At 33.7% G+C, this 26,472-nt stretch overlaps 2 protein-coding genes across 2 annotated transcripts; both read right to left on the bottom strand.

Moving 5' to 3' along the window:
* Window positions 1–11,171: 11,171 nt before the first annotated feature.
* On the bottom strand, window positions 11,172–15,595 carry LOC105802884 (OBERON-like protein). The gene is made up of 3 exons (XM_012634790.2): window positions 15,427–15,595; window positions 13,851–15,007; window positions 11,172–11,992 (listed from the first exon to the last, which is right to left on the bottom strand). The coding sequence occupies exons 2-3, from the start codon at window positions 14,986–14,988 to the stop codon at window positions 11,373–11,375; spliced, it is 1,758 nt and encodes a 585-aa protein (XP_012490244.1). The 5' UTR covers window positions 14,989–15,007; window positions 15,427–15,595; the 3' UTR covers window positions 11,172–11,372.
* A 5,098-nt stretch (window positions 15,596–20,693) lies between these two features.
* Window positions 20,694–26,193, bottom strand: LOC105802891 (heat shock protein 90-6, mitochondrial). The gene is made up of 20 exons (XM_012634802.2): window positions 25,939–26,193; window positions 25,408–25,602; window positions 25,243–25,316; window positions 24,678–24,803; window positions 24,505–24,598; window positions 24,340–24,423; window positions 24,114–24,257; window positions 23,909–24,022; window positions 23,759–23,818; window positions 23,584–23,658; window positions 23,392–23,496; window positions 23,041–23,181; window positions 22,854–22,946; window positions 22,672–22,749; window positions 22,210–22,464; window positions 22,016–22,118; window positions 21,711–21,885; window positions 21,522–21,627; window positions 21,353–21,442; window positions 20,694–21,106 (listed from the first exon to the last, which is right to left on the bottom strand). The coding sequence occupies exons 1-20, from the start codon at window positions 26,050–26,052 to the stop codon at window positions 20,939–20,941; spliced, it is 2,394 nt and encodes a 797-aa protein (XP_012490256.1). The 5' UTR covers window positions 26,053–26,193; the 3' UTR covers window positions 20,694–20,938.
* Between the last annotated feature and the right edge of the window lie 279 nt (window positions 26,194–26,472).

The following is a 26,472-nucleotide window of genomic DNA, read 5'->3' as shown; positions in this document are numbered from 1 at the left end:
GCGGATGAAGTAAGGAGAGAGGTTTGAATTGAAAGTAGCGTATGGTAACAACTACGACGGCACGGCTTCTAAAAAGGGGGTGGTGCTTTGAATTTAGATTTGTGAGGTTTTTTGCTTGCTTTCTTCCAGCATATCTCAATCCCCATACTTTTCTATTTTTATTTATTTCACATAATTAATACTTTCTTCACATTTTATAGGTAATTGTGTAGGACCGAATTTGTATTTAAGTAATAATTTAGTTTAGATTTATTTTTATTTAAATTTAGATATATTTTTACTATTAATTTATTGTATTTTATATCGAGTTTTTTTTTCAGAAAATTGATTCTTTTGGTACAAAAAGAAAAATAGAATAAAAAAAGAAAAGTAAAATCTAATCCTCATGCCTAAGAACATCCGCTGCAAAAGGGGAAATACTATTCGGTGGGTTATTCAAATAGACGAGTCCATCCGTGTCGTCCTGTGCCAAATTAGCTAAATGATTTGTACAATGATTACCTTCAAGCAAGATATGTCGAATCTTCAATACCCAGCCCTCTCATATCAAGTCTAAACAGTCAACAATATAAGTATTTAACAAATTCTTACAATCATAAGGTCAAGACAATAGTTGAACTACCCACAACGTATCTAACTCAACGATCAAACAAGGCACCCTCAACTTCTTAGCAATCTGCAATCCCTCTCGAACCACCCATAATTTCGCTTACAAGTTGTTCATTCTTTCGATTCTTAACATGAAATCATGTATCCAATCACCAACCGAGTTACGCAACAGCCCACAAGCCGTCGCCATGCTCGAACAAGATCGCATCGCCCAATCTATGTTCAAAATAAAACAATCAATCGAAGGACATTACCATGCAACCCAATGTTGTCTACGATGGGTCCTTGTAGCCAAAGTCAGATGGGCTCGATTAATATCATTTGCAAAGACCCTTGCATATTCCAGAACTCGCAACGTTGCATCCCCTACTCCTTTAAAAATACGATCATTTCGACGCTTCCACAATCTCTATATTGTCATCGAAAAGAGTGTTCCTCATGGAAGTAAAAAATTCAAAAATTTTATGGAGTGGCAATTCAGTTCCAACCATTGTCAAGCAGGGATATTAAATAAACCATCTTGGACATTTTCTATTTGCAAAGCTTTCCATACCTCTTTGGCAAAACAAAAAGTTCGTAAAATATGTTCCGTGGACTCAACATCAACCTTACACTCAGTACAAGATGCACTTGTTTTAATATTCTTCTTATATCATACCTTATTTGAATTCAATCGATCCAAAGCCACAAGCTATGAAGAAACGAACTCGTTTCGGGCATTGCAATTGCCAAATCCATCCCAAATTCTAAGAGCGAAGATGCGTATTTGCTTCATTCTCCAGCATGGAATAAATAGATGAAACAGAGAACTTACTAAAACTCTACAATCCCCAATAGCAAGTATCATGAACCTTCGAGCCAAGAAAATACGAAAGAGGGATAACTATAATGCCCAACCTAACATCCTCTGATAGCTCAGGGAGAACCGTGCCAACAATTCAAATACCTTCAAACCCCATAATTGAAGCAACAATAGCATTAGGGCATAACCCATCCACCCATTGCATAGTTCTATTAAGTGGCGACGTAACCACCCACCAATCGTCCCACAATCTTATCTGAGTACCATCGACAACTCACCATCTAATACCCTTCTATATAATATTCCTTGTCTCGAGCAACCCCTTTCAAACCGAAGATTGTTGAAAGTTTTCAACAATACAACAGCAAGCAAAAGTCCATTGTGTATTTTTGGTCATTAAAATTTTGTAACATGTGACTTTTTGTTAGTTTGATTGTAACTTTTGTTTTGCTAAGGATTAGTCAAGTACTTAGCTGATTTAGTAGCTTCTTAGGTTATCATTATGCTGATTTTACAGCTTGGATACTAGCACAAGTTATATTTGTTTTCTTCCAATGTAATAGAACTACTTATGTACATGTAATGTTGATTATTCAAGTAATGAGATTAGTCAACTCTTTTCTATCATCCAACATCCGTTTTTGCTTCTGTTTTTCATCTTTCAAACATAAGTTTTTGTTGTTTTGATCTTTGGATACTGAATTAAACTCAACAAATGGTATCAAGAGCCTGTCATCTTTGAGAGCCTTTATTGTGTGTTGTTCTTTGAGTGATTCGTGCTTGAAAGAAAAGAAACATAAGTTGTCTTTGTTGGTTTGTTTAGTTGCTGCAAAAGAATGAGTTTCTCACTACCACCACCTGTTTTTGCTAGAGAAAACTACAATATTTGGGCTGTGAAAATGAAAACATATCTGCAGGCTCATGATCTATGGAGTGTTGTTCAAGTTGACACAGAGCCACCACCTTGAGAGCTAATCTAACCATAGCTCAAATTAGGCAGCACAATGAGGACTGTGCCAAAAAGTATAAGGCCATGTCATGCCTTCAAAATGGAGTTTCAGATGTGATCTTCACAAGGATAATGGCTTGTGACACTCCAAAGCAGGCCTGGGACAAACTCAAGGAAGAGTTTCAAGGGTCAGATAAAAAACAGGCAGCAGCAGTTGATCAACCTAAGGAGGGACTTCGAAAATCTGAATATGAAGGAGTCTGAAACCATCAAGCAGTATTCTGACAGGATTATGGCTACAGTCAACAATATCAGGCTTCTTGGGGATGATTTCAGTGATAAAAGAATAGTTGAAAAGGTCATTACAACTCTTCCAAAGAAGTATAAGTCAAAAATTTCTTCCTTGGAGGACTCTAGGGACCTATCAACTTTATCCTTGACAGAGTTGATAAATGTTCTCTACGCACAAGAGCAAAGAAGAGTAAACAGGATAGAGAAGCATTCTGAAGGAGCCTTTCAGGCCAGAAGTAAAGAAAGCTCAAACTCGAGCTCAAGCTACAAGGGAAAGAAGCCTTAGTCAGAAAAGAAAGAAAAAGGAAAAAATGATGCTGCTAAAAATAAGTTTCCACCATGCACTCACTGCAAGAAATCCTCTCGTTTAGAAAACTATTGCTAGCACAGGCCCGACATTCAATGTAGAAGCTGCAATCAACTTGGCCATATTAAAAAAGTTTGCGAAAACAAGGCAAAAATACAACCACAGCAGTAGAATCAAGCTCAAGCTACTGATGATGTTCAAGCTGAGGAGGAGCATATTTTTACTACTTCTTATTTTGCAAGTTCGAGCAAAGTTAGAAAGAATTGGTTGATTGACAGTGGCTGCACTCATCACATGGCATCAGATAAAGGCATGTTTAGGGAGTTAGACACCAGTTTTGTGTCCAAATTCAGAATTGGGAATGGTGAGTTCATTGAGGCCAACGGCAAAGGCAAGGCTGTGATCTGCACTCAATCAGGTAACAAAACAATTTTAGAAGTTTTTTTTGTACCTGATATTGACTAGAATTTACTTAATGTTGGTCAGTTGTTAGAGAAGGGTTACTCTCTTGTTTTTGAAAGAAAAACTTGTGTGATTAAGGATCTCTTTGGCCGAGAGCTAATGACAGTAGCTATGCAGGACAAATCATTCACTTTAGATGTGAATCAGTTAAAAGTAAAGGCACATACTGCTCTAATTGATGAATCATGTTTATGGCACAAGAGGTTGGGGCATGTGAACTATAAGTCACTTAGTTTACTGCATAAAATGAGCCTAATTGAAGACATGTCCAAGATCGAACCTAAAACTGATTATGTGAAGTCTGTCAGCTTGGCCAGCAGACCAGATTACATTTTCCTGTTAACAAAGCTTAAAGAGCTCAAGAGACGCTCCAACTGGTCCATACTGATATTTGTGGACCCATGAAGACCTCATCTTTAAATGGCAGTAGATATTTTGTGTTGTTTATTTATGATTGCACCAGATTTTGTTGGGTCAGTTTCTTGAAACAAAAATCAGATATGGTTGATTTCTTCTGCAATTTTAAGGCCTTAGCTGAGAATCAAGCAAGTTGTAAGCTGAAGGTATTGAGTTCAGATAATGGGACTGAGCATGTGTCTCAAAAGTTTCAAAAGATCTATGATGAAGCTGGAATTCAGCATCAATTAACCACCATTTGCACACCACAATAGAATGGTGTTTGTGAGAGAAAGAACAAAATTGTTCTCGATATGGCCAGATGTTTGCTATTTGAAGAGAAAATGCCTAACATTTTTTTTTGTTGAAGTAGTAAATACCTCTGTGTATTTGCTCAATAGACTGCCAACAAATGCAGTCAAATGAAAAACACCATTTGAAGCTTGGTTTGGACATAAACCAACTGTCTCACACTTGAAGGTGTTTGACTGCATATGCTACTCACATGTGCCAGCTGAAAAGAGAACCAAGCTAAAAAAATGTCCAAGCCTAGAGTCTTTGTTGGCTATAATAGCATAAAGAAAGGTTACAGGGTCTTTGATCCATCCACTAAAAGGATTGTTGTGAGCAGGGATGTGAAATTCAATGAGGGCAGCTGTTGAAAATGGGATGGAACATATACAAGTCTGTCTGAGCAAGACCAGCAAGATCTTGACCTGCAGCATATTGAGAATGAAGCTGAAATTAAGGATGAATATGATGATGTACCTGTCAGAGGTACAATGACTATTATGAACATCTATGAAAGATGTGATATGACCATTGTTGAGTCTTCCAACTTTGATGAGGCTACAAAGGATGGCTGTTGGAAAGAAGCAATGGAAGCAGAAATGAAAATGATTCACAAAATAACATATGGGAGCTGGTTGATAGGCCAGCAAACAGAAAAGCTATTGGTGTGAAATAGGTGTTCAGGACCAAGCACAATGCAGATGGGTCACTAAACAAGCACAAAGCAAGGCTGGTTGTGAAGGGTATAGTCAACAACATGGTATTGGTTTCTATGAAACCTTTGCACCAGTTGTAAGGTTGGACACCATAAGGCTGTTATTTGCCTTAGTTGCTCAAAAATTGTGGAAAGTGCACCAGCTGGATGTTAAATCAGCTTTCTTGAATGGATTTCTCAAGGAAGAGATCTTTGTTGAGCAGCCAGATGGATTCAAAGTTCTCGATGAAGAGCACAAGGTTTACAGCTCAAAAAAACTTTGTATGGCCTAAAATAGGCTTCAAGGTCCTGGTATGACAAACTTGATTCCTACTTGTCAAGGCTGGGATTCGAAAAAAGTATTAATGAGCCTACACTCTATGTGAAGAAACTTGAGAAAGAAACCTTACTATTGTGTCATTATATGTGGATGATTTGTTGGTTACTGATTGTAGGAGTGAATTGATTGAAGAATTCAAGAAATAGATGTAAGATGTTTTTAATATGACTGATCTAGGATTGATGACCTACTTTCTCGGTATGGAAGTAAAACAGAATGAACATGGCATTTTCATAAGCCAACAGGCTTTTGCTTCAAAAATTTTAAGTAAGTTTTGCATGGCAAACAGCAAACCTGCTAGCACTCCTGTGGCTCAAGGATAAAAACTCTCTAGCAATAGTGACCATGAACGAGTGGATGAGAAGATCTACAGAAGTCTAGTTGGTTGCCTGCTCTACTTGGCAGCAACAAGGCCAGATATCATGTATGTAATCAGCCTTCTATTGAGGTTTATGCATTGCAGAAATGTTGCTCATTTCAAAGTTGCTAAAAGAGTCTTAAGGTATGTCAAAGGGACCTTAAGCCATGGAGTGAAGTTTGTGAAGGCTGAAGAGCTGAAACTGATTGGTTATTCAGATAGTGACTGGGAAGGCTCAGTTGATGACATGAAGAGCACTTCGGGATATTTTTTCACTCTAGGTTCAGGGGTTTTTTGTTAGAGTTCTAAGAAGAAACAAACAGTAGCTCAATCCACTGCAGAGGTAGAGTACATTGTAGCTACTACTGCTGTTAATCAAGCCATTTGGCTTAGGAAGCTTTTGAGTGACTTGAATGTTGATCAAGAGGAAGCAACGGAGATCAAAGTGGATAACCAATCAGCTGTTGCTATTACCAAGAATCCTGTATTTCATGGCAAGACCAAACACTTCAAGATCAAGTATCATTTTGTAAGGGAGGCAGAATTGTCAAAAGAGTTCAATTTGATTCATTGCTGCTCGGAGGTTCAACTCACAAACATTCTGACCAAGCCATTGGCTACTACAAGATTTGAGTATTTGAGGAAATAAATTGAAGTCTATTGCTTTGTAGCCAAATTGGAGTGTTGAAAGTTGTCAATAATGCAGCAGCAAGCAACTGCCCATTGTGTATTTTTGGTCATTAAACTTTTGTCACATGTGAATTTTTGTTGGTTTGATTGTAACTTTTGTTTTGCTAAGGACTAGTCAAGTACTTAGCTGATTTAGTAGCTTCTTAAGTTATCATTATGTTGATTTTACAGCTTGGATACTAGCACAAGTTATGTTTGTTTTCTTCCAATGTAATAGAACTACTTATGTATATGTAATGTTGCTTATTCAAGTAATGAGATTAGTAAACTCTTTTCTATAATCCAACATCCATTTTTCCTTCTGTTTTTCATCTTTCAAACACAAGCTTTTGTTGTTTTGATCTTTGGATACTGATTTAAACTCAACAAAGATGCGTTCACCTTGGGCATTACCTCTAAAAATGAAACTTCTCGAAGATAGTTCTGATGAAAAGCATCGCACCTAAACGAGTCTTGTCATGAGTGTAAACACCACCCAACTTTAGCAAGCATCGCCAAATTGCTCAATCATGCCTTCCTTAAACCTAGACCACCATATATTTTAAAACGAGAAACTTGATCTTGATTTACAATATGACTATGCATGTAATTCGTCAAGCCACCTCATAACGATTCAATCAATATAATTGTTCACAAGTTAGATATCAGCTTAATAGTTGTTTGTATAATTTCCAAAGGAATGACACTAATGGTAGATTGTATAAGCACCACTTGACCTATTAGCGAAAACACTTTACCTTTCCAATTAGCTAACTAGTTCATCATATTGTCTACAAGCTTATCATACATCTCCTTCGAAGCCTTCCTATGCACAAGAGACACCTCAAGACAACTTCCCAAATTCATAACTAGAGGTATACCCCCACCGTACTGAGATAATGAGCCATATCCCTCTGAATATTAGACGAAACAAAGAGCTTAAATTTATCCAAATTCACAGTCAAACTCAAGGCTTCACCAAAATCCCTTAAGAAATCTCGAATCATAACTATCTGGTCCACTTTCGCTTGTGCAAACAACAATAGGTTATTGGCAAAAAAAATAAAACAGAAATCGTAGATCCATGTCGCGACAACTTATATGGTTTCTAAATCCCAGGTTCTTCCCATTCAAGAATCATATGGGATAAATTTTTCATGACCAAAATAAAAAGATATTGAGGTAAAGGATATCTTGTTTGAGACACCTCTAATGTATAATCTCTTCACACATATAGTCATTCTAAAGAGTAACTGAACAAGAACACAAAAAAATTATCAATTGCACAAGACTCATCAGTAACTCAAAATCTAACAGTACCCTCTCTAGAAAGTCCCAATTAACATTGCCATATGCCTTGTGCAAATATTTTGATGTTTATCAAAGAAGAAATTAGAGAACTTAAGAAACAAAAACGAGCATCAAAGAAAAAAAAACATATTTCATTTCATTCAACAAAGCATCACAAGTTTTTAATTCAATCAACTTACCAAACACTAACTACTACCACTAAGTAAACTTGAAACTTGTAAAACATTACTTGCACATGCTAATAAGCTGACTAATTAGCTCAATCAGCACCTAAACACTATGTACATGACCAAACTAAACTTCAAAACTTGACAAAAAAACAAAATGTAGTAAATTGTTTAAAAAGGAATTTGAGGTAAAAGATTTTTTTTTTTTAAAATCACATGGATAAAGTACTTCCATTGAGTGCCTCAATGGTTGTACGATCGTTAGATGTGAATAAACATCAATTTCGTTCTTGTGGGGATGATGAAGAATTTCTTCGTCCTAAAGTATCATATCTAAGTGTCATAAGGGTATTGATGTATCTTGCAAATAACACAAGACCTGATATAACTTTTGCCATAAACTTGTTAGCAAGATTTAGTTCTTCTCCAACACGTTGACATTGGAATAGAATTAAACATGTATTTAGATATCTCAAATTGACCATTGATATGGGATTTTTTTTATTCAAATGGTTCAAAATCCCTATTAGTTAGCTATACTAATGTTAAATATTTATCAGATCCACATAAAGGTCAATCTTAAACAGGATATTTATTTACATATCGAGGTACTGTCATATCACGGCATTCAACAAAGTAGACATTAGTTGTCGCCTCTTCAAATCATGCAAAAATAATTGCAATGCGAGGCAAGCCGAGAATGTGTTTGAATAAGGTCATTGACCCAACATATTCAGAAGAGGTGTAACTTGCTTCTACAAGAAAAAATATCAACTATCTTACACGAAAATAATGCAACGTGTATAGCTCAATTGAATGGTGGTTACATCAAATGTGATAGAACGAAACGTATTTCACCAAAATTATTCTTCACTCATGATCTTGAGAAGAAAGGTGATATAGGAGTTCAACAAATTTGTTCTAGTGATAATTTAGCAGATCTATTTACCAAGGCATTGCCAACTTCAACGTGTGAAAGACTACTACATAAGATTGGAATGCGTCGACTCAAAGATGTAATGTAATGCTGCCACCAGGGGGAGTCAAAAACATATTGTACTCTTTTCCTTTAACCAAGGTTTTGTCCCACTAGATTTTCTTGGTAAAGGTTTTAACGAGGCAGCTTGTAATAATAGATTGCTTACTCTTTTTTCTTCATTAGGTTTTTATCTCAAAAGGCTTTTTCTAATAAGGTTTTAGCGAGACACATTTTCATTGATGGACATCCAAGGGGGAGTGTTGTAAATTCATTGATAAATAGATGTTCATAACCCCCTCAAATTTATCCTATTGTAACACTTAAAGGATGAATGTTCATAACCCCTAAATTTATTATATTGTAAACCCTAAATCATTTGTAGATACCTTAATATTGGTCATTAATGTTGCTTTGTAACTTATGGTACTTGAAGCCTTATAAATAGAGGGCATATGTAAGCTTATTGTATTCTAAGTGAAAGTTAATTTTTTTTTAATTCTTCTCTCTTGTTCAATCTATAATCCTCTTAATTCATATTAATAATAATATAATTATCATATTTCTCTTTAGTAAAGAATAAAACTTTGGATCTTGAATGAGTAGATTTCTTTCATTGAACGTGCATGATGCAATCAAGACATGAACGACAATGTTACAAAAACTTATGTTACATATAATCTTAGGTTCCATTTAGCTTTTGAAAATATATTTTATTTTTATTTTTAATTCTAGAAAATAGTTTTTGTTTTTTTTTTTTTGAAAATTGAAAAACATGTTTGATAAATATAAATAAAAATTTGTCTTCAATAATGAAAACATGTTTGGTAATTATTATTTTTATATAATAGAAACATAAGAAATAAAATAAAATAAATTATATGAATTTGAACAAGTATATCTGATTTAATATATGAAAAATTGCTGACGAAAAAGGCTTAATACTTAGTTTGGTACATAAATTTGACATGGTATTTGTGTTTTTTAGGTCTAATATGGTACTTGTATTTGACAAAATTTATGCATTTTAATACATGAAGATAACTGTTAGGACTAAAGTTGCCCAAGACTAATAACTCGACTCTTGAACACAACTTGTTTAAACACTTCTTCAGACAAGACCTTTAGGATAGCCCAAGTACCATGAGATGTCGGCAATTTGACTTGGGCCTACATATATGTTTTTACCATAAGCATATGGACTCTAGGACTTATTTCTTTTCATCTTACAACTTGGTGATCAGGTATGGTTGCTTAAGAAAATTGGAGATCAACATGCCTTATCACATAAGGTTCATCCTTATCCTTTAAGCTATTTATTTGGTGATTTATCGTGTGTATTTAATTGAATAATAAGGTTATATTTTGGGATAATTTTTTGAGGCTTTTATTCTAGATTATTATGCACAAAATTAAAATATTATCTCTAAAAAAATTGATTTGATATGCAGCCTCATTTGACCTATAAATAGGCAGCTATTTCGAATGCGAAGATGCATTTTTTGAAGAGTGCTTTTTTTTTTCGCTAGTTTACTTGTTGTCGACTTTTACTTGGATTATGCACTTGTTTCTTAGGCTTTATTAGAGAGTTTTAATGGTTGTATTGTGAGGTTTTTGGTGTGTGATTTGTAACAAGTTGGAGTTATTTATTAAAGTTGTGATTATTTCTTTATATAAGGGTAGATAGGGTTTTAGCCTATAGGCTACTAGATCAATTATTGAATAAAATCATTTACTGAGCGAGGCTCCGTAATATTGGTGAAATCGAACTGCGTTAACAAATCTCGTGTTTACTTCCCTCCTTTTCTTTTTTGCTTATTGCCTATTTTTGTTTGAATTTATATTCAAACATCTGTTTGAACAATGATGTCTAAACACATTTTCTGAACATTGAATTGAATAGAGGAACAAACTAGGGTTCTTACAATAATGATATTAATTTTCATCAAATCAAACCCAAAACCGAATTAAACACTAAAAAAATTAATATTGTTAATTTTAGATACTAAAATATATAACTATTAACTCGAGTACCACATTAAAACAAATGTCAAACTTGAATACCGATAATATATTCTTTTTTCTTTCATATAGTTTAAATTAGGACCAATTCATTTAAACCTTTATTTTCAATCTTTTTCAATTTTAAGTTTGAAAAACTTTCTGAAACCAAATTGAGCCTTAGCCTTGCATTCTCAAAAAGGACCCCGAGTCGACTACTTAAAAACAACAAAAAGTTGAAATTGGGGTCGAGAATTTAGACATCATAGTATGAACGTTCAACCATTCTTCACCACTCACATGACTCCTGATCATGCCACAAAAATGTCTGCTACATTCTACTTCAAAATTAATTGATGAACTAACTGAAGTAAGCTTTGGAATTTAACTCAATTTTGTCGCGTCTAAATTCATACTAGAAGTAGGGCATACTGATTAAGTATTTGATTTTTGAAGTGTTACGAAAAAATATAAAATAAGATCCTAATATGTCCTTCACAAAGTACACTCCAGATGAGTAATAAAACGTAGTTCCTGCTAAAAACACATTTACATGAAATTGGAGATTTCTCATTGCACATTCGAAGCCACAGAAAGGAAGTTCGTACATGAAGACAACATATCATACGACAAATAATAAACTATTAACTGACAATTCATTGAAGGTTTCATACATTAAAATGAAACAGCAAACCTTAACACTCTAATTTACCAACAAAGCAACATATTCTAACTCGCACATCAGACAGTCAGGGATTTGCTCTAAAACCATGGCGCTCATTTGGCTGAGACTCTGTTTTAGCGGGGATGATATTGTACCCATGGAGCATATCACGGATTTTGGAATACATAAGTGAAGGGTCACCTCCACTACTACTCTGCGATGCCCGTGAGGACTCCTGCAGCTTTAGTTTTTCAAACAAATATTGCTTCTCAGCCTCTGCCTCACTCAACCGTAGTTTCAGGTAACTGCTAGCATACTCTTCTTCCGATTTATCAGATTTTGCAAGTGCAATCCTTTGAAGCCTCTCAGCCTCTCGTTTTGCCTCATTGGCCTTAAGCTGGAACATATCAGCCTCTGCCTGTTTAAGCCTGACAATCCTCTCCAGCTCTTCTACTTGCAGCTTCTTTTTTTGTCTCTCCAGCTTCAGTTCTGCTACTTCCTTGGCCTTATCCTCAAGCTCCCGATCACAAGCATCAAGAGCCAAGCGAGCTTTCTTGAACATCCTCATCTTCTCATCAGCCACCATTTCCATCTTTCTTATGGCCTCCTGGACTACATCTGCAATTCGATTGCACGCCTCTTGTGGTGCTATCAGACGTCCACCTTCCCCATTTTCCAGACTTGTCGGAGAATCCATATCAAGCTCTATACAAGGAATAACAATTATTTAAATTCAAGCAATAAAATCTTACTATTCAGAGAACAAAAAGGTTTTAGATGCGAGATGAAATGTCAGGAATAGCTGAATTCATGATATTTCTTTAATATAACCCATCAAGGACCCCCGTTTAAGACTATTTTATAACTAGTCCAAGGTTAGGAACTCTTCTTGATTGTAGGTTATTCTCGTGGCAGGTATTTTAACAAGAGAAAAGCCCCCTCAATCAAAGCAGATTTTCCTAGAATTGTCCAATGTGAGTCTTTTCTTATTCCAAGTCTAACAATTCTTGGGGATTTGCTCTTTGTGCCTTCTGAATTGAAGTTTTGATCTTTACTTTCTTTTTTCACCGATTTCCAGTGTTTTCCTAAAATAGGCCATCTTAAATCTTATTTGAAACACCCAGCAGATACCAAGGTCAGCCAAACCAATAAGCAGTCCTAAATCTTACTTGAAACTCTCAAGCATATATCCACATCAGCCAAGCCTAATAAGCACTCGTAAATCTTCCTTGAGATGGTCATGCAGATAGCCACATCAGCCAAACATAATAAGCAGTCCTAAAACAAACTTGTAACTCTCAAGTAGACATGAACCACAACAAAATTAACAACCCAACCACAAGTTACTTTTGACACAGACCATTCACAACCAGAGCAGTGAACAGGCTTGTTCCTTTCCATTTGCTTGCAGCTATCAAGATTGAATCTTTTCCAATCCAAAAAAACAAACCCTAAAATCCCAATTTCTAGTTTCTAATCCAAGTCCTAAAACCACAACACCTAGCTCATGATCAACTTCTACTGTACACCCCCGCCCCACCCTTGTTATGTCAATGCTAGAGTCAAAAAATTGTCTCAATCAGAAACTGAGTAGCAGTTTGAGTCACAAACAGTAATGCAGATTTCTCCAAAAGGGCATGGAGAATTTCAGCAAGACTATCACACATATCAAAACATCAGTCAACTTACACGTTGAATCTAAAAAAAAAAACAAATTGAAACTGATAGGCAACACAAAACCAGAAAAGCCACATGCAATATTAAGTTAATATTTATAAATCAAACGTTCCAAATAACTTCATGTCCTAAAAAGTTTAGGCTCTGTTTGGTTTCTGAAATCATTTTTATTTTCATTTCTTGACAATAGTTTTCATTTTCTATTTTCTAAAAATTGAAAAACATGTTTAGTAAATAGAAAGAATAATTTCTTTTCAATAATGAAAACATGTTAGGTACCTATTTTCTAAAATAGAAACATGAAAACTCATTGGTAAATAGAAGCAAAAATTTGTTTTCAATAATGAAAACATGAAAACATTATCTACTTCCCTATAATAGAAACATTTTTAAGATTTGAACTAGGATAACAGATATGATGTTTAAAATTTATTAGAAATAATAATAATTTTGTGTTTATATGGGGTTTGAACCACCATGGTTAAACCCATTTTTTTAGTAAAAACAAAGAAAACAACTTTTGATTGTTCTCAAATTTTTATTTTATTTCATTTTTATTTCCAAAAATCATTTTTATCACTTTCAACCCAAACACATTTTCTTCAGTATTTTTTATTTTCCAAGAAAAATGAAAAAGGGAGCCTTAAGATCCCAAACAACAAGCACCAGATAAAATTTGTGTTGTAACCAAAGCAGGATGGCAATTATACTGCATGACATGATTCACCTGTTGGGAAGGATCATCAGAAAGTTGATGAATAAATTGAAAGAAGAATACCTGCATAACTGAGCTATATTTTTCACCCCCCAATACATTTTCACTGCATAACAAACAAAATTCCACATGATATTTCAAAAGATAATTAAAAAATCAGTCACATTGTACCTTGGAAAAATATTAATATCGATCTGCAAGCAGTGGATTCTGCTTGTCCACCCCTCATTTTTTCCAAAAGATCCTCACACTTCCAGAAGAGTTTCTTTCCTCTAGGGTCATCACTTCCGCGAAAAATCCTACTAACAAAATCAAGTTCTCTCATAAGAGCCTCCCTATCCCAGGCTGGAGCACAATGTTGGAAGACATCTTTGACCCAACCAAACAGCTCAGACGTTCGATTGCAAGCACGGCAGCGAAAAAGCATTTCAGTAGGACCTGATCCACTTTTAACAGAAGGGCCCATACAAATTTGCCCATCACGAATAGCACAATCAGTATGAGTCCAATGGGAGCATAAATCACAACCAATCCAGCGGCAGGTATTTACTTCAAAATCAAACTTGTTGCAGATGACACACATGCATAGATTGCAAAAACCATTCCTATTGGCGCATAGTTCACAGGTGCAATCATCTGCAGGTAGCTGGTTTTGACATGCAATGTTTCTGCATCTTTTGTACACAAAAACCTCAATGAGAGAAGTTTGGGATAAACTGATGTTTGGATGCAGGAATGCCTGAATTCCTGTATTTATTGCAACGAGGATTTCGAGCTGTGCCCGTTGTGCTCTAATCAATGTCTTTGCTGTCAAATCAGATCTACTTTGAACAAGCTTCTGCAGAATCAAAAACTCTTCCCTGTTTTGTGACCCTCCATTGCCTTCCAGAATAGCCTTGAGTTGATTCTTTAGCTCATCTAGAAATTCATCAGGTAGGCGATGCATCTTTTCAGAGATAACATCAACTCTTTCTCTTGCGATGTCTCTAAGAGTTATCTTATCAGCACTAGAAACACGACGAATGACAGATTGCTCAGGGCAGTCATTTTCTATTTTCCCATTTTCCATCTTCTTTGCTGTGACAGCATCAGCAGTAGGCCAAGTCTCTTGTGAGCTAGCACTCTCAGTTGGGGATTCGTGAACATTATCTGAGTTCGATCTAGGTTCTTGAGCATCAGGCGACAAGCGATGTTCAGAGGAGACTAAGGACAACGAAGTTTGTAAGCTCCCTGGTCGTGGTTGTTGCCGTGGGGGCAACATCTTCGATGAATGCTGGTGGTTAATATTAGAACCAGATGATGTTCCCATAAATAAAATCTTGATTACTCTGCAAATAAAAGCAATTCAAAGAGTCATGGTCTAGCACAACATAGAATACAAAACAACATAAATTTAAAGCTCTTTATATTGAAGTTCATGCTTGATTTTTGCGATTTTCATTTTTCCTTCATAAAAGTTGCTTAAAATTAGAAGCAAATGGTAAGAACCAAATCATTATCCTTAAATTCGTTCCTTTCAAACAATAATTCTTCAGATCTCGTGAAGTCCCCCAGTTCGAAACCCAGCAATGAAACTCCCCCAAATCGAAATTCAACCAAGTAAGAAATCTTTTATAAAGCGAGAAACCCTAAAACCAGAAAGTAGCACATTTTGCTAATCGAACGAGGTCCAAAACTCAAAATGAAAAGAAAATCAAGAGAGAAAACCCTAAAATTGATAAACTATAAGTAAAAGAAAAGAAAATACCTTTAACGAAGATTGGATCGAAACGGTCAGAACGGAGACTGGGAGAAGAAGGGATTGACCAATGACCGGAGTCAGAGAGCCGCTCGAGAAAATGGGGATGGTTTTTTTCTTTAAATTATATAGCTTTTTAATCCGAAGGCTCACATTGTTTCCAGGATATGCAACGGTGATGCCGTTTTGGGATAAAAATGTAATTTTCAAAAGTTCTGGCTGCCTCTTCTACCTTTTCTTTTTTTGAATGAAAAACCTCTACTTTTTCTGATAATAGAAAGAAAGGGTCAAAATAAAATTAAAAGAAAAAAGTATACTAAAAAGAAAGTGCCAACATAATTTCTTTTTTTTTTCTTAAATATATTCCACATGTTGGATATTGTATATTTTTTTTAACAGGTAAAACATGTAAAATAGTGACAAATTCAACTTATTTTCCATATATGTAATAATCAAAGTCAAATTTTAATATGTACATTCTGGGTTTTCCATATTTAATCATTCTAAATTACTTACACTTGACCAAAAATAATATCAAAGATGTTGAGGGTAACTTTTTTTTTGTTGACGTAAGGTCAAGGAGTACATCCCAAAAGTAAAGTACTGGTTTTGGTCAGGGTTGTCTTACAACTCTGTCGAGAGACTTGGTTAATTCAAAGAGTGAGAACATCTTAGAGTGCTTGAATATACAAAACCCATGACAAGTTGAAGAGTTTGTACACAATGAGATTTGATCCTATAACCTATAGTAGCATCCTCTCTCATAAATGACATATGTGCTATAGGCTACAGAAACAAGTCCTGCCATACACTCTTCAATTTGTAATGGTTTTATTTGTCCAAGCTCTCCGAAATGTATTTATTTTATAAAACCATTAAATATTTTGACAAAGTTAAGAGATAAAACTTGCCTCGTATAATATACTTTTGACTTGTGAACCTGCAGGAGTTTGAGTATAGTCAGAATATATCAAGAATAATAAATATTAGATTTTGGTTTTAAAATAAATATTTTGTTTAGAGAATTTGAAAAGAGTTTGTGAAGAAGTTAAAAGAAATTTATTATTTAAAAGGTAGAAGTGATAAGATTCTCACTCTATTTTTAAATTAAATTAGAATATGATTTTTAATATTTAAAAATAAATTTATTTTTTATTGATTTTATATTTTCATAAAATTTTGAAATTTAAAATTATAGATTAAAAGTTTTCAAATAATATAAAAATTAAAGTGATTATAAATAATTTATAATTAAAAGAGTATTATTATTATGTACCATGGATAAGTCGATTATATAAAATAAAAAGAGAAGTCATTAAAAGCTAAATTGTATACAACATGTTACATTTTATATAAAATTATTTAATTTATCTAAATATATACACGTGTGTATAGTTAAATTAAAAAATAATATTATTAAAAGTAACAATTTCATAAAATTTAGAGTTTTAATATAATATAAAATTGGTTATCTCAACAAAATTATAAAATTCAATTATCTAAATGAATTTAAGAAAATAAAATGATTGATAAAATTCAATTTCTTTTTCAAGATTAATTTTTATTAGCTTATGTAAATATGTAAATATAAAAAATGATTGATAAAACTCAAATTGTTGGAATTTAGTTAACACTTTAATTGTATGAAGACATCATGTATATTTTGACATTAAAAATCAATATTTTATTTGAATATTAATATATTATAATTTAAATAATATTATTAGTAATTTTTATAGGTTATTTATTATATATATTGTTAAATTAACTTATTTTAATGTTAAAATTGTTAAAATTTGATTTTTTAAAAAATTATATTTATCTTTACTTTATTTTAATCAATGAATGTAATTAAATTTTATTATATTTAAAAATATAAATATAATTTTATAAATATTATTAATATGTGTATTCTTTTAACTATATGTTAAGCTATTATAACAAGAAAACCTAATTTAAGTAAGTAAAATCTTAAAATAAAAATTTATTTAAAATCAAAGCATATAAAAATTATAAAGAAAAATTTAAACAAAGGCAAGGAGTAAAATAGTAATTTATCCAAATTATAAATAGAGAATAGCAAGTGTCAAAAAACATGATTTTATTTTTATTACGTTTGCTACTAAAAAATATCAAATGAATTTTGTTATTAAAATTAATACATCAATTGCGGATTGTTATTCACGGTTCATGATTATACTAAAAAAATTAAACCACCTCACGATTTGAAGTATTTTTAGAACTAAAAAGATATATATGTAAAATTAAATTACAAACCAAATCACTCATAATGGATATAATTAATTAATTTCCATAGAATAAAATCTCAATAATGATAAATGATACATTAAAGTTGATTTAAAATTTCAAAAATAAAATATGAGTTCGAGTAGATGTTAGTGCACTTAAACACATTTTCTCATCCTCCTTTATAAGGGTCGGACGGTAAATTTTAGTTGCATATTTATTAATAGATTATGCAAAGTTTAGATCAATCTCATAAAATAAAGTTTTGGTAATAGAAAAGTATGTATTACAAAAGAATTTTCAATTTTGTAAGACAATGTAAATTGTTTTTGTATAATAAAACAAACTTATCCAAAAAATTAATGTAATTTATAAAGAATTAGTGAGAGAAAATAGAAAAAGTATGAATACTTTCCCATAAATACTACAATCAGATGTAAATAAGGATAAAAACAAATTAGTGAAATTGATAATTGTGGGGTGTGCCTCGTATTTATTGGACATGTTGCAAGCATCTTAGAAAAGAATCAACAAGCAACCGGAAAAGGGCCAAAATAGGCCTGACGTCGGGATGAGGAGCACCGGCTCATCGAGACGATGCGATGAACGACATTGTGACGAGGCGAATGGGACATTGCGACGTCACGACGTGTTCTTCTATTTGACAGCCGCGTTTTAGACTTCAAGTAGGACTTCTTCTCCCAATTAGATTTTGATTATTCTAGGGATATTTTAGTATGATTAGAACTCTAATCGTAATCTATTTAAAGGGGCCTTGTATCATTGTTTTGATATGTCAATCACTAAGGGCTTTTTCTTGAAGGCGACAAAATATAGTCACATATGAGTTTTAGTGAGAGCTTCGTGGTAATTATAGAGAGTATTTTATACCTCTTTTGTGAGTGCACTATAAGATTTAAGGTTTTGTTTACCAGTTTGCTCTTTGGAATTTTGAGCTTTGTATTCGAGGTTTTGGGTATTGCACATTTAGTACTTTTAGGTTTATTTTCTCCATATTGTACTCTTGTTTGTTTACTCATTTAGTGAAAAATCGAAGCCTCATTTGTCTGTGATTTTTTCTTCTCTGAGGGTTTTCTACGTAAAATATTTGTGTTCGTTCCTTTCCACTTTTACTAACTCATCGTTTATACGGGTCAATCTCCAACAACAATGACATGCTGACTAATATAATATAGCAAAACATTTATATATATTGCCAAATATTTATAGAAATTTAAATTTTTTTATATAAACATATATAAATAGAATATCTTTGGTGCACTTAGGATTGTCATGGATGCCCATGATACTTGGTCCATACTTAAATATCTTGATTTTTGACCCTTATTTTCTTGTATCATACTAAAACATTTGCCTTTGGTAAAAATTCAAAAGCTTGAGAAATTATATAAATTGAAACATAAAAACTTAAATATGATTTTAGTACATTTAAAAATATATATCTCCGATATAATGCAATTGCATCAAATTTATGTGATCCATTTTATCAAAATAAACAAACATAAATACAACTTAACAGCATTCATAGGTAGATCAAATATCTTAGGTTGGATGCCCACACCTAAAATACAAAAGAATTTGTGAGGTGTTGCTGCGGATTTAACTAAAAAAGTACTTAAAACGTTAGGAATATTAAAACGTGTGAATATGGAATAATCATAAAATAATAGCAAAACAATAAGATTTTTTTTTTGGTAAATTCAAGCTGAGCAAAAGAAATCTTACTCGAGGCTTGACCCATTTTCTAAACGGGCTTTAATTTTTACCCAAATTAATTTTTCGAGCCTAATTTTTATCCAAACGCTCTCACTTTTTGAATGGACCTTCGAGCCGGGTACAGGTCTAACCATTAGTTAGAAATATATAGAAGATAATAAAGAATTGAAAATTTATCCGGACAGAAATAGAAATTACTGTTTTAATATTCTTAATTAATGCTAATGGTAATCACTAATTTAACTCTATTAATCTAAATAAAAGTATATTAAAAGGACTATAATAACCTTACTTATTTTAAAAGAAATGTATTAAAAGACCATTTTAACTCTATTTATTCACAAGGCTCTCTGTTTTATATTATATATAGATTATAATTGTAAAACATTTTTAAAGTAAACAGCAAGTTATGTCGAGTAACATGTGGCGTTTTAGTTTCTTAATTATGGATCTTTTTTATTGAAAATTAAATGATGTCGTCAAGTTTACATTCATTATTTAGGGCAACTTTTAAAAATTTCTTATCTATTTTACATTTAAAATTCTCTAATACAATATGAAATAAGAAAATTGTTCTATACATGTTTTTTTTTTGAGAATTAAGGGATTGACAAGTATATTATAAGATATAATAAAATAAAAATAAAATATTAAATATATAAATAAATATGACATTTGTTACACTCTTAAGAGTCTAAAAACTCTACAGATATCAAATAATTACCCTAAAAATTATATAAAAAAATAAACAAATAAATTAATATACCAAGACATATACAACTCTTATTTATAAAAATATATAAATTAAGCTCGAACACAATTTAATTGATGATGAATATTTGGTTTGGTGGGTTTTTTTTTTTTTTTGTATTGACCAAATATAAATAAATTTTATGAAAATAGATAGACTTCAAAATTATGTAGCAAACTATATCAAATTCTACAGTACAGTGAAATCAATTTTCAAGTTGAACCGACTTTCATGGAAGTCAGCAGCACCTCTAGGTGCCGACTTTCTCTACTTTGTTCTTTTTAATCATTTTTGGAAGGCTTGCAAAGGCGTTCTTACTTGCTAACAACCTTTCATTTTTGTTTTCTTTTCATTCTATTAGAAGAAGTATATTTAAGCTTGATGTTGACTTTGTTTAAGGACTTCATGCTCTTCCAGCTTATTATCGTGGAGCCATGGGAAGACGGCTGGTGTATGACGTTACTGATAAATGAATAAAGTCCACCGTCATTATCGCAGTTCTGAGTGATTTCAAAATACCTTTTGTTTTGCGATATGATAATAAAAGGTAAAGTTGAGCAGCTGTAAAGTACCAAAAGAGAATAATGATTCGCAATTTGTCCAACCAGTTATACTCTCAACTCTCAACGGCATTCAACTTTATCACTACATTTGTATCTCTAAACGAGAAACCCTAGCATTACATCCAACATGCATCCGCCACTTGCTAAGGAACCCATTTCAGAATTTGCTGAATATATAAGGTATGTGCAAACGGAACCTACTTCAAAACCAACCATGCACTTTTCATTTCTGGCTACCAGCTTCAACTGGCTCAACTACCTCAGCTTCCAATGTCTCTGTTTGGGGAGGCTGTGATGCTGACTGCTGACTGTCAAACGTTGACCATTTACCCGAAATAGCCATTCCCATCATCTCATATATCTTACCACTCAGCTGTGCTGGATTGTCAGGCTGCATAATTGACATCAAGTAACACGTATGAGAATCAACACAGTCACAATTATGAGCGGCATGTTGTCAACAATCAATGACTTCAAACATTTTTCGGATATTTAACATCAATTCTACAAAGCTCAAATCGCAAGGTAAACCTCAGTATACGAAATGAAGTATCATAAGATAGGTGCAACATGAAAATAAAAAACTATATTCTAAGGTATGTATTCTTCTCAGAGAAAATAATGAGAAAAAACTTACAGTGTAACCACTAGAAACAAGTGCTGCATCATACAAAAGATCTATTGCTCTCAAGGCATCTTCATCATCTGGGTTACTCTTGAATGCAGCCTGCAGAGACAAGTATAATAAGTTCCATAAAGTGATAAAGAATGAAGGTAGAGATTAAGTTTAATGTTCGTCATCGTACGTTTAATTCTCTAATAATTGGATGCTCAGGGTTGATCTCAAACACCCTTCTCCCTTTCATAAACTCCAAAGTAGAGGTATCACCGACAGTTTGTGCCTTCATGAGTCTGCAAAAGAATCAATCATGTTAAAAACTGATGCTAAAGAAATTTTCTATAAAAGGCAGCAGATCAAACAAGAGGATATTCACCTCTCCATGTTGGCAGACCAACCAAACTTCCCAGATACCAAAACACAGGGTGATGAACTCAGACGATTTGAGATTTGAACATTGGCAACTTTTTCACCCAATCGTTTCTTAATCCAATCACAAGTTCTGCTAAATTCTTCTTTTGTTACTTTTTCCTTCTCCTCATTCTTATCACCTACAGAATTGAGACCATAAAAAATATTAAAAATGCGTAAACCATGACTAGCATTAACCTAATTGTTGATCTAACTACTAACTCACAAGAATAAGCTGGTACAGGCCAGAACAAGAACACACAGACTAACCTAAATCCAAATCTTCTTTGCTAATGTCTACAAAGTTCTTCTCCTTGTAAGATTTCAGACTTTGAATGGCAACCTCATCAATGGGATCTACCAAATAGAGCACCTAGGAGATTGGAACCAAAAAAATTCATTCAAGGTGATGCACAATAAATAATCGGTATATATTTCAATATATAATGAAGAAAGAGACATACTTCAAGATCCTTCTCAAGAAGTCTCTCTAGGAAAGGTGTATTCCGAGCACTGCTCACACTGTCAGCAGCAAGGTAATAGATATCCTTCTGTTCAGCTTTCATGTTTTCAACATACTCATCCAAACTTATCATCTCATCCTCACTCTGGGAAGAGAAGAATCTAAGCAACGGTGCAAGACGCTTGTGATTTTCACGATCTTCTATGCATCCCAATTTCAAATGTTTTCCAAAATTCTCCCAAAATGTCTCATAGTCCTACAATGTAACCACATGTTAGCATACAAAAGCAAAATGGCAGAAGATGCTGATCAATTCTTATTAGCGCACAAAAGTAAGAATTACACCATTAGCCAAGCTTTGTTAAGTGTTTTTTTTACAGTAAATATATTTACAAAGTCACATAAGAGTTGGAAGGGGAAACAGAGGCAGAAGATAGGAGAAAGGAGAAAATATAATGCATACTCCTTTATTTTCACTCATGGATATTCCAAGAATCATGTCGAAGGTTTTTCGAACCAAACGTTTCCTCATGATTCGTACCTTCAAGAAAAGCACAAACTTATAATTAGAAGAATGTTAAATAAGAAAAGTAAGTCACTTTTTCAGTATCTAACAAGAACTCTGGAAAAAGATTTAGGCCGTACAATGCGACTTTCTTGAAGAATCTCACGTGAGACATTGAGCGGAAGGTCATTTGAGTCCACAACACCCTTGACAAAGCTTAGATATCGAGGGAACTATACAACCAAAAGAATACGAAGCGAGCACAAGTCAGACTACATTTGAATCAATCATATTCCTCTCATGAATAAAGGAAAGACATTTTATTACCAATTCGCCATCAAAATCATCCGAAATGAAAACTCTTTTAACATAGAGTCTTATATTCTTCGTTTTGGGATTGGTTATGTCATCCCTTCCCATAGGAGAAGTGGCTGGGACATAGAGTACAGAACGGAACTCCACCTCACCCTGCAAAACCAATGCTTATAAATGAAATAAGAAACATTGGAGGAGTGACGCTCTAGCCATGTTAAAATTGCATAAAATTTCAACAATATTATCTTAGGACATTAAAGCCACAGCCCGCTTCTATTAATTCAAGATAATTGAATCCAAAGAGACCCCCACAAACTTTTCAAAGCTGATTCAGAATAGCTTCCCACTAAACAATGTAATTACCTCAGTTGTGAAGTGAGATGATGCTAACGGATCTGAGTACTCATTAAAAGTTTTTTTGTAGAACTCGTTGTATTCCTCTGTTGTCACCTCCTTAGGATTACGGAGCTGTAAAGATAAAATTAGTTACATAAAACATTTTAGAAATACAAAATTAAAACTTGAGCAATTCTAAACTGAGACCTAAAACCTCACCCAAATTGGCTGAGTCTCATTTGTAAGCTCCCAATCCCAATACCTCTCAACAACTTTCTTTGTTTTCTTCTTCTTCTGTTACATCAAAGTCAAAAAGTCGAAAAATAATCAATTGCATGTTGCTAATGAGCCTGTAGATGATGATAAAACTACATAAATAAAACAAGGTAACCACCTCAATCTTTTCATCTTGATCAGCCTCTTTGGCTTCAGCTGGGTCCTCATCAACTTCAACCTGTGATAAGCCAACAGGTTAGTTATCCCTAATACTAGTTGATGACTTTTGTCAAGAAAAATGCAAATGTTGATATCATGTTGAAAGCACCTCTTTAGTGATTCCCTTCTCCTGCCATGTGTAAATCGGGAAAGAAACAAACTGTGAATAATTCTTCACAAGCTTTTGAATCCGTTCTGGATGGGCAAAACCTTTGTCATCACGCTGAAAGCACACAGACAAAATGAAACAAGAGATTAGTTCAAGATACTATAATAAATGAAGGTACTAAAATATTTTTCATTATTTAAGAGACCTTAAGATACAATGTAAGGCGTGTTCCTCGTGGAATGAGATTCTCTGGGTTTGTCTCCTCCCGAATAGTATAGGAGCTAGCATTTGCCTCTCCTTCCCATACATATTGTTTATCAGATTTTGGACTTTTTGTTGAAACAACTACCTACAATTACAATAAAATACATTAGCAACTGCCACCACAAGAACTTCTGAATTCACGTGCTAAAATGACAAGTACTTCTTACCTTATCAGAAACCAGAAATGCCGAATAGAAGCCAACACCAAACTGACCGATCAAGTTGTTGTCAGTACCAGCATCTTTGCTTTCCTGCAAAATTGTACATTTTATTAAAGCACATAACATGTAAACCTGGAATCAGGAAAGAAAATGTTATCTTCATTATTAGACCTTCACAGCCTTCAAGAACTTTGCAGTTCCACTCTGTGCAATTGTTCCAAGACAATCTACAAGTTCTTGTCGTGTCATACCAATGCCTGAGTCCCTGTAGCAAGCAAAGTAAGAATATAAGTATTGCTAAAAGCAAATCCACAACCAAAGCATCTTACAGCTCATATTCTTACGTAATTGTTATTATTCCATTGTCTTTGTCAGTTTGAATACGAATGTCAAGATCAACAGCATCCTTCGAAAGCTGAGGATCAGTAACACTTAGATACCGTAACTTGTCCAAGGCATCACTTGCATTGCTGTTGAAACAAAAAAAAAAAAAAAAGTTAGATTTAATGATACCAATTACGCAGGCCCTTATATAACTTTAGATTAAAGATCAATTATTGAAAAGACAACTCTGTAGTCTGTACTCTGTTGTATCTAAGCATTACTGACATCTTTTCAAATTACAAAAAAAAAAATGACATCACCACAAATATTATACCAGATCAGAGAGGAAATAAAATAACCATACATAGTTCTATTGTATTTCATGCAGAAAGCAGAGATCGTTAAATGCTAAGAGCATGAACAAATTGACCCAACTAGAATGGAAAAGGTTAAAACTTCAAATTGTTCGTTATGCCTAAACAACCTAACAATAATATTAAAACATAATTGGCGAGCTTGTTTTTATTGTAAAAATCATTATATTTTAATAATCCAGGGATGGAAGAACGAATTCTCGAAACATGCCTGATAAGCTCCCGAAGGAACACCTCTTTGTTGCTGTACAAGCTATTGACAATAAGATCCATGAGACGACTAACCTGCCAATATGTATGAAACAGTAGCATTATAAATAAAACTCAGGAAAGCAGTAGCATAAGAACTTTTATACACGTCGGGGCCTTAACATACCTCAGCTTGATACTCATATTTCTCAGCTGGAGGTGGAGGTGGATTTCCTGAATCAGATGCTGCCGCGGTTGACTCGTATCGGCTTCCCAAAAACAAATCATTTTTCAAGTTCAATTGAGAGGAATGTCTGGTCGTGATACATTTCCCTCCAGTTATTGCTGAGTACCACCTGGTACTATTATCACTCTCCACTGCCTGGTCAAAGTGAAACAAAGTATTAATTAACTAAAACTAATAAAATCGCAAATCATACTACAATAGAATACCCGATTGAAAAGTGTCATAATCGAAGTGATTTCATAAATCCTTTACGTTAATCATTATCAAGAAAGAAGATGCGGATATTAAATGAAAAAAAGAAAAGATTACTAAAGTAAAAAAAAAAAACCTTCTCCATTAGTTCTCATTAATTCTCACTTACAACTAAGCACAAAAATATAATTATTTAGAATAAAACAAAATAAAGACTTTTCCTAAGTTTCAGTGAAACGAAAGCAAGATTTAAATGCTGAGAAATGAGAAAGAGAGTACCGAGACAGGGATGGGAGTGGAGAAGGAGATTGGAGCAGCCGCAGCGATCCGGTAACGAGTAGCGGGGGCGCGAAGGGCGGCGGATACCGAGCGCCGGGAGAGGCGATGCATCATTGAGGACTGGAGAAGAGATGCAAGCGAGCGAGTTTCAGGAAAGTTGAGAAATGGTAACTCAGTGAGTTTGGTTCCTTTGGGTGCGATTAGGGGAGAAGTAAAATTAATATATTATAGTGCGAAGGTTTTAGTAGGGTTTTTCCCCTTTCGGAAGCTTCTGGAGTTAATAACTTAGGACTATAGATTGAGGGTGGAAATTCGGTACGTTAGGGTCTACGCTGGGCGTCGTTTATACAAATCCGGCTCTCGTTATGCCACGTCATCAATTTTAAGAAAAATTATCAAAAATAGATTATATGTTGAATATTTATCACATAAAATAAAAGGCCCAATCAGAAACACTGAACCTTTTAAGCGGAAACAAACAGAAAACCCAAACCTTATATCGATAAACCAAGCCCATGCTTCTCCACTTACAAA

Source organism: Gossypium raimondii, chromosome 7, assembly GCF_025698545.1.
Source record: "Gossypium raimondii isolate GPD5lz chromosome 7, ASM2569854v1, whole genome shotgun sequence".
Taxonomy (NCBI): Eukaryota; Viridiplantae; Streptophyta; class Magnoliopsida; order Malvales; family Malvaceae; genus Gossypium; species Gossypium raimondii.
This window is presented reverse-complemented; position numbering and strand designations above follow the sequence as displayed.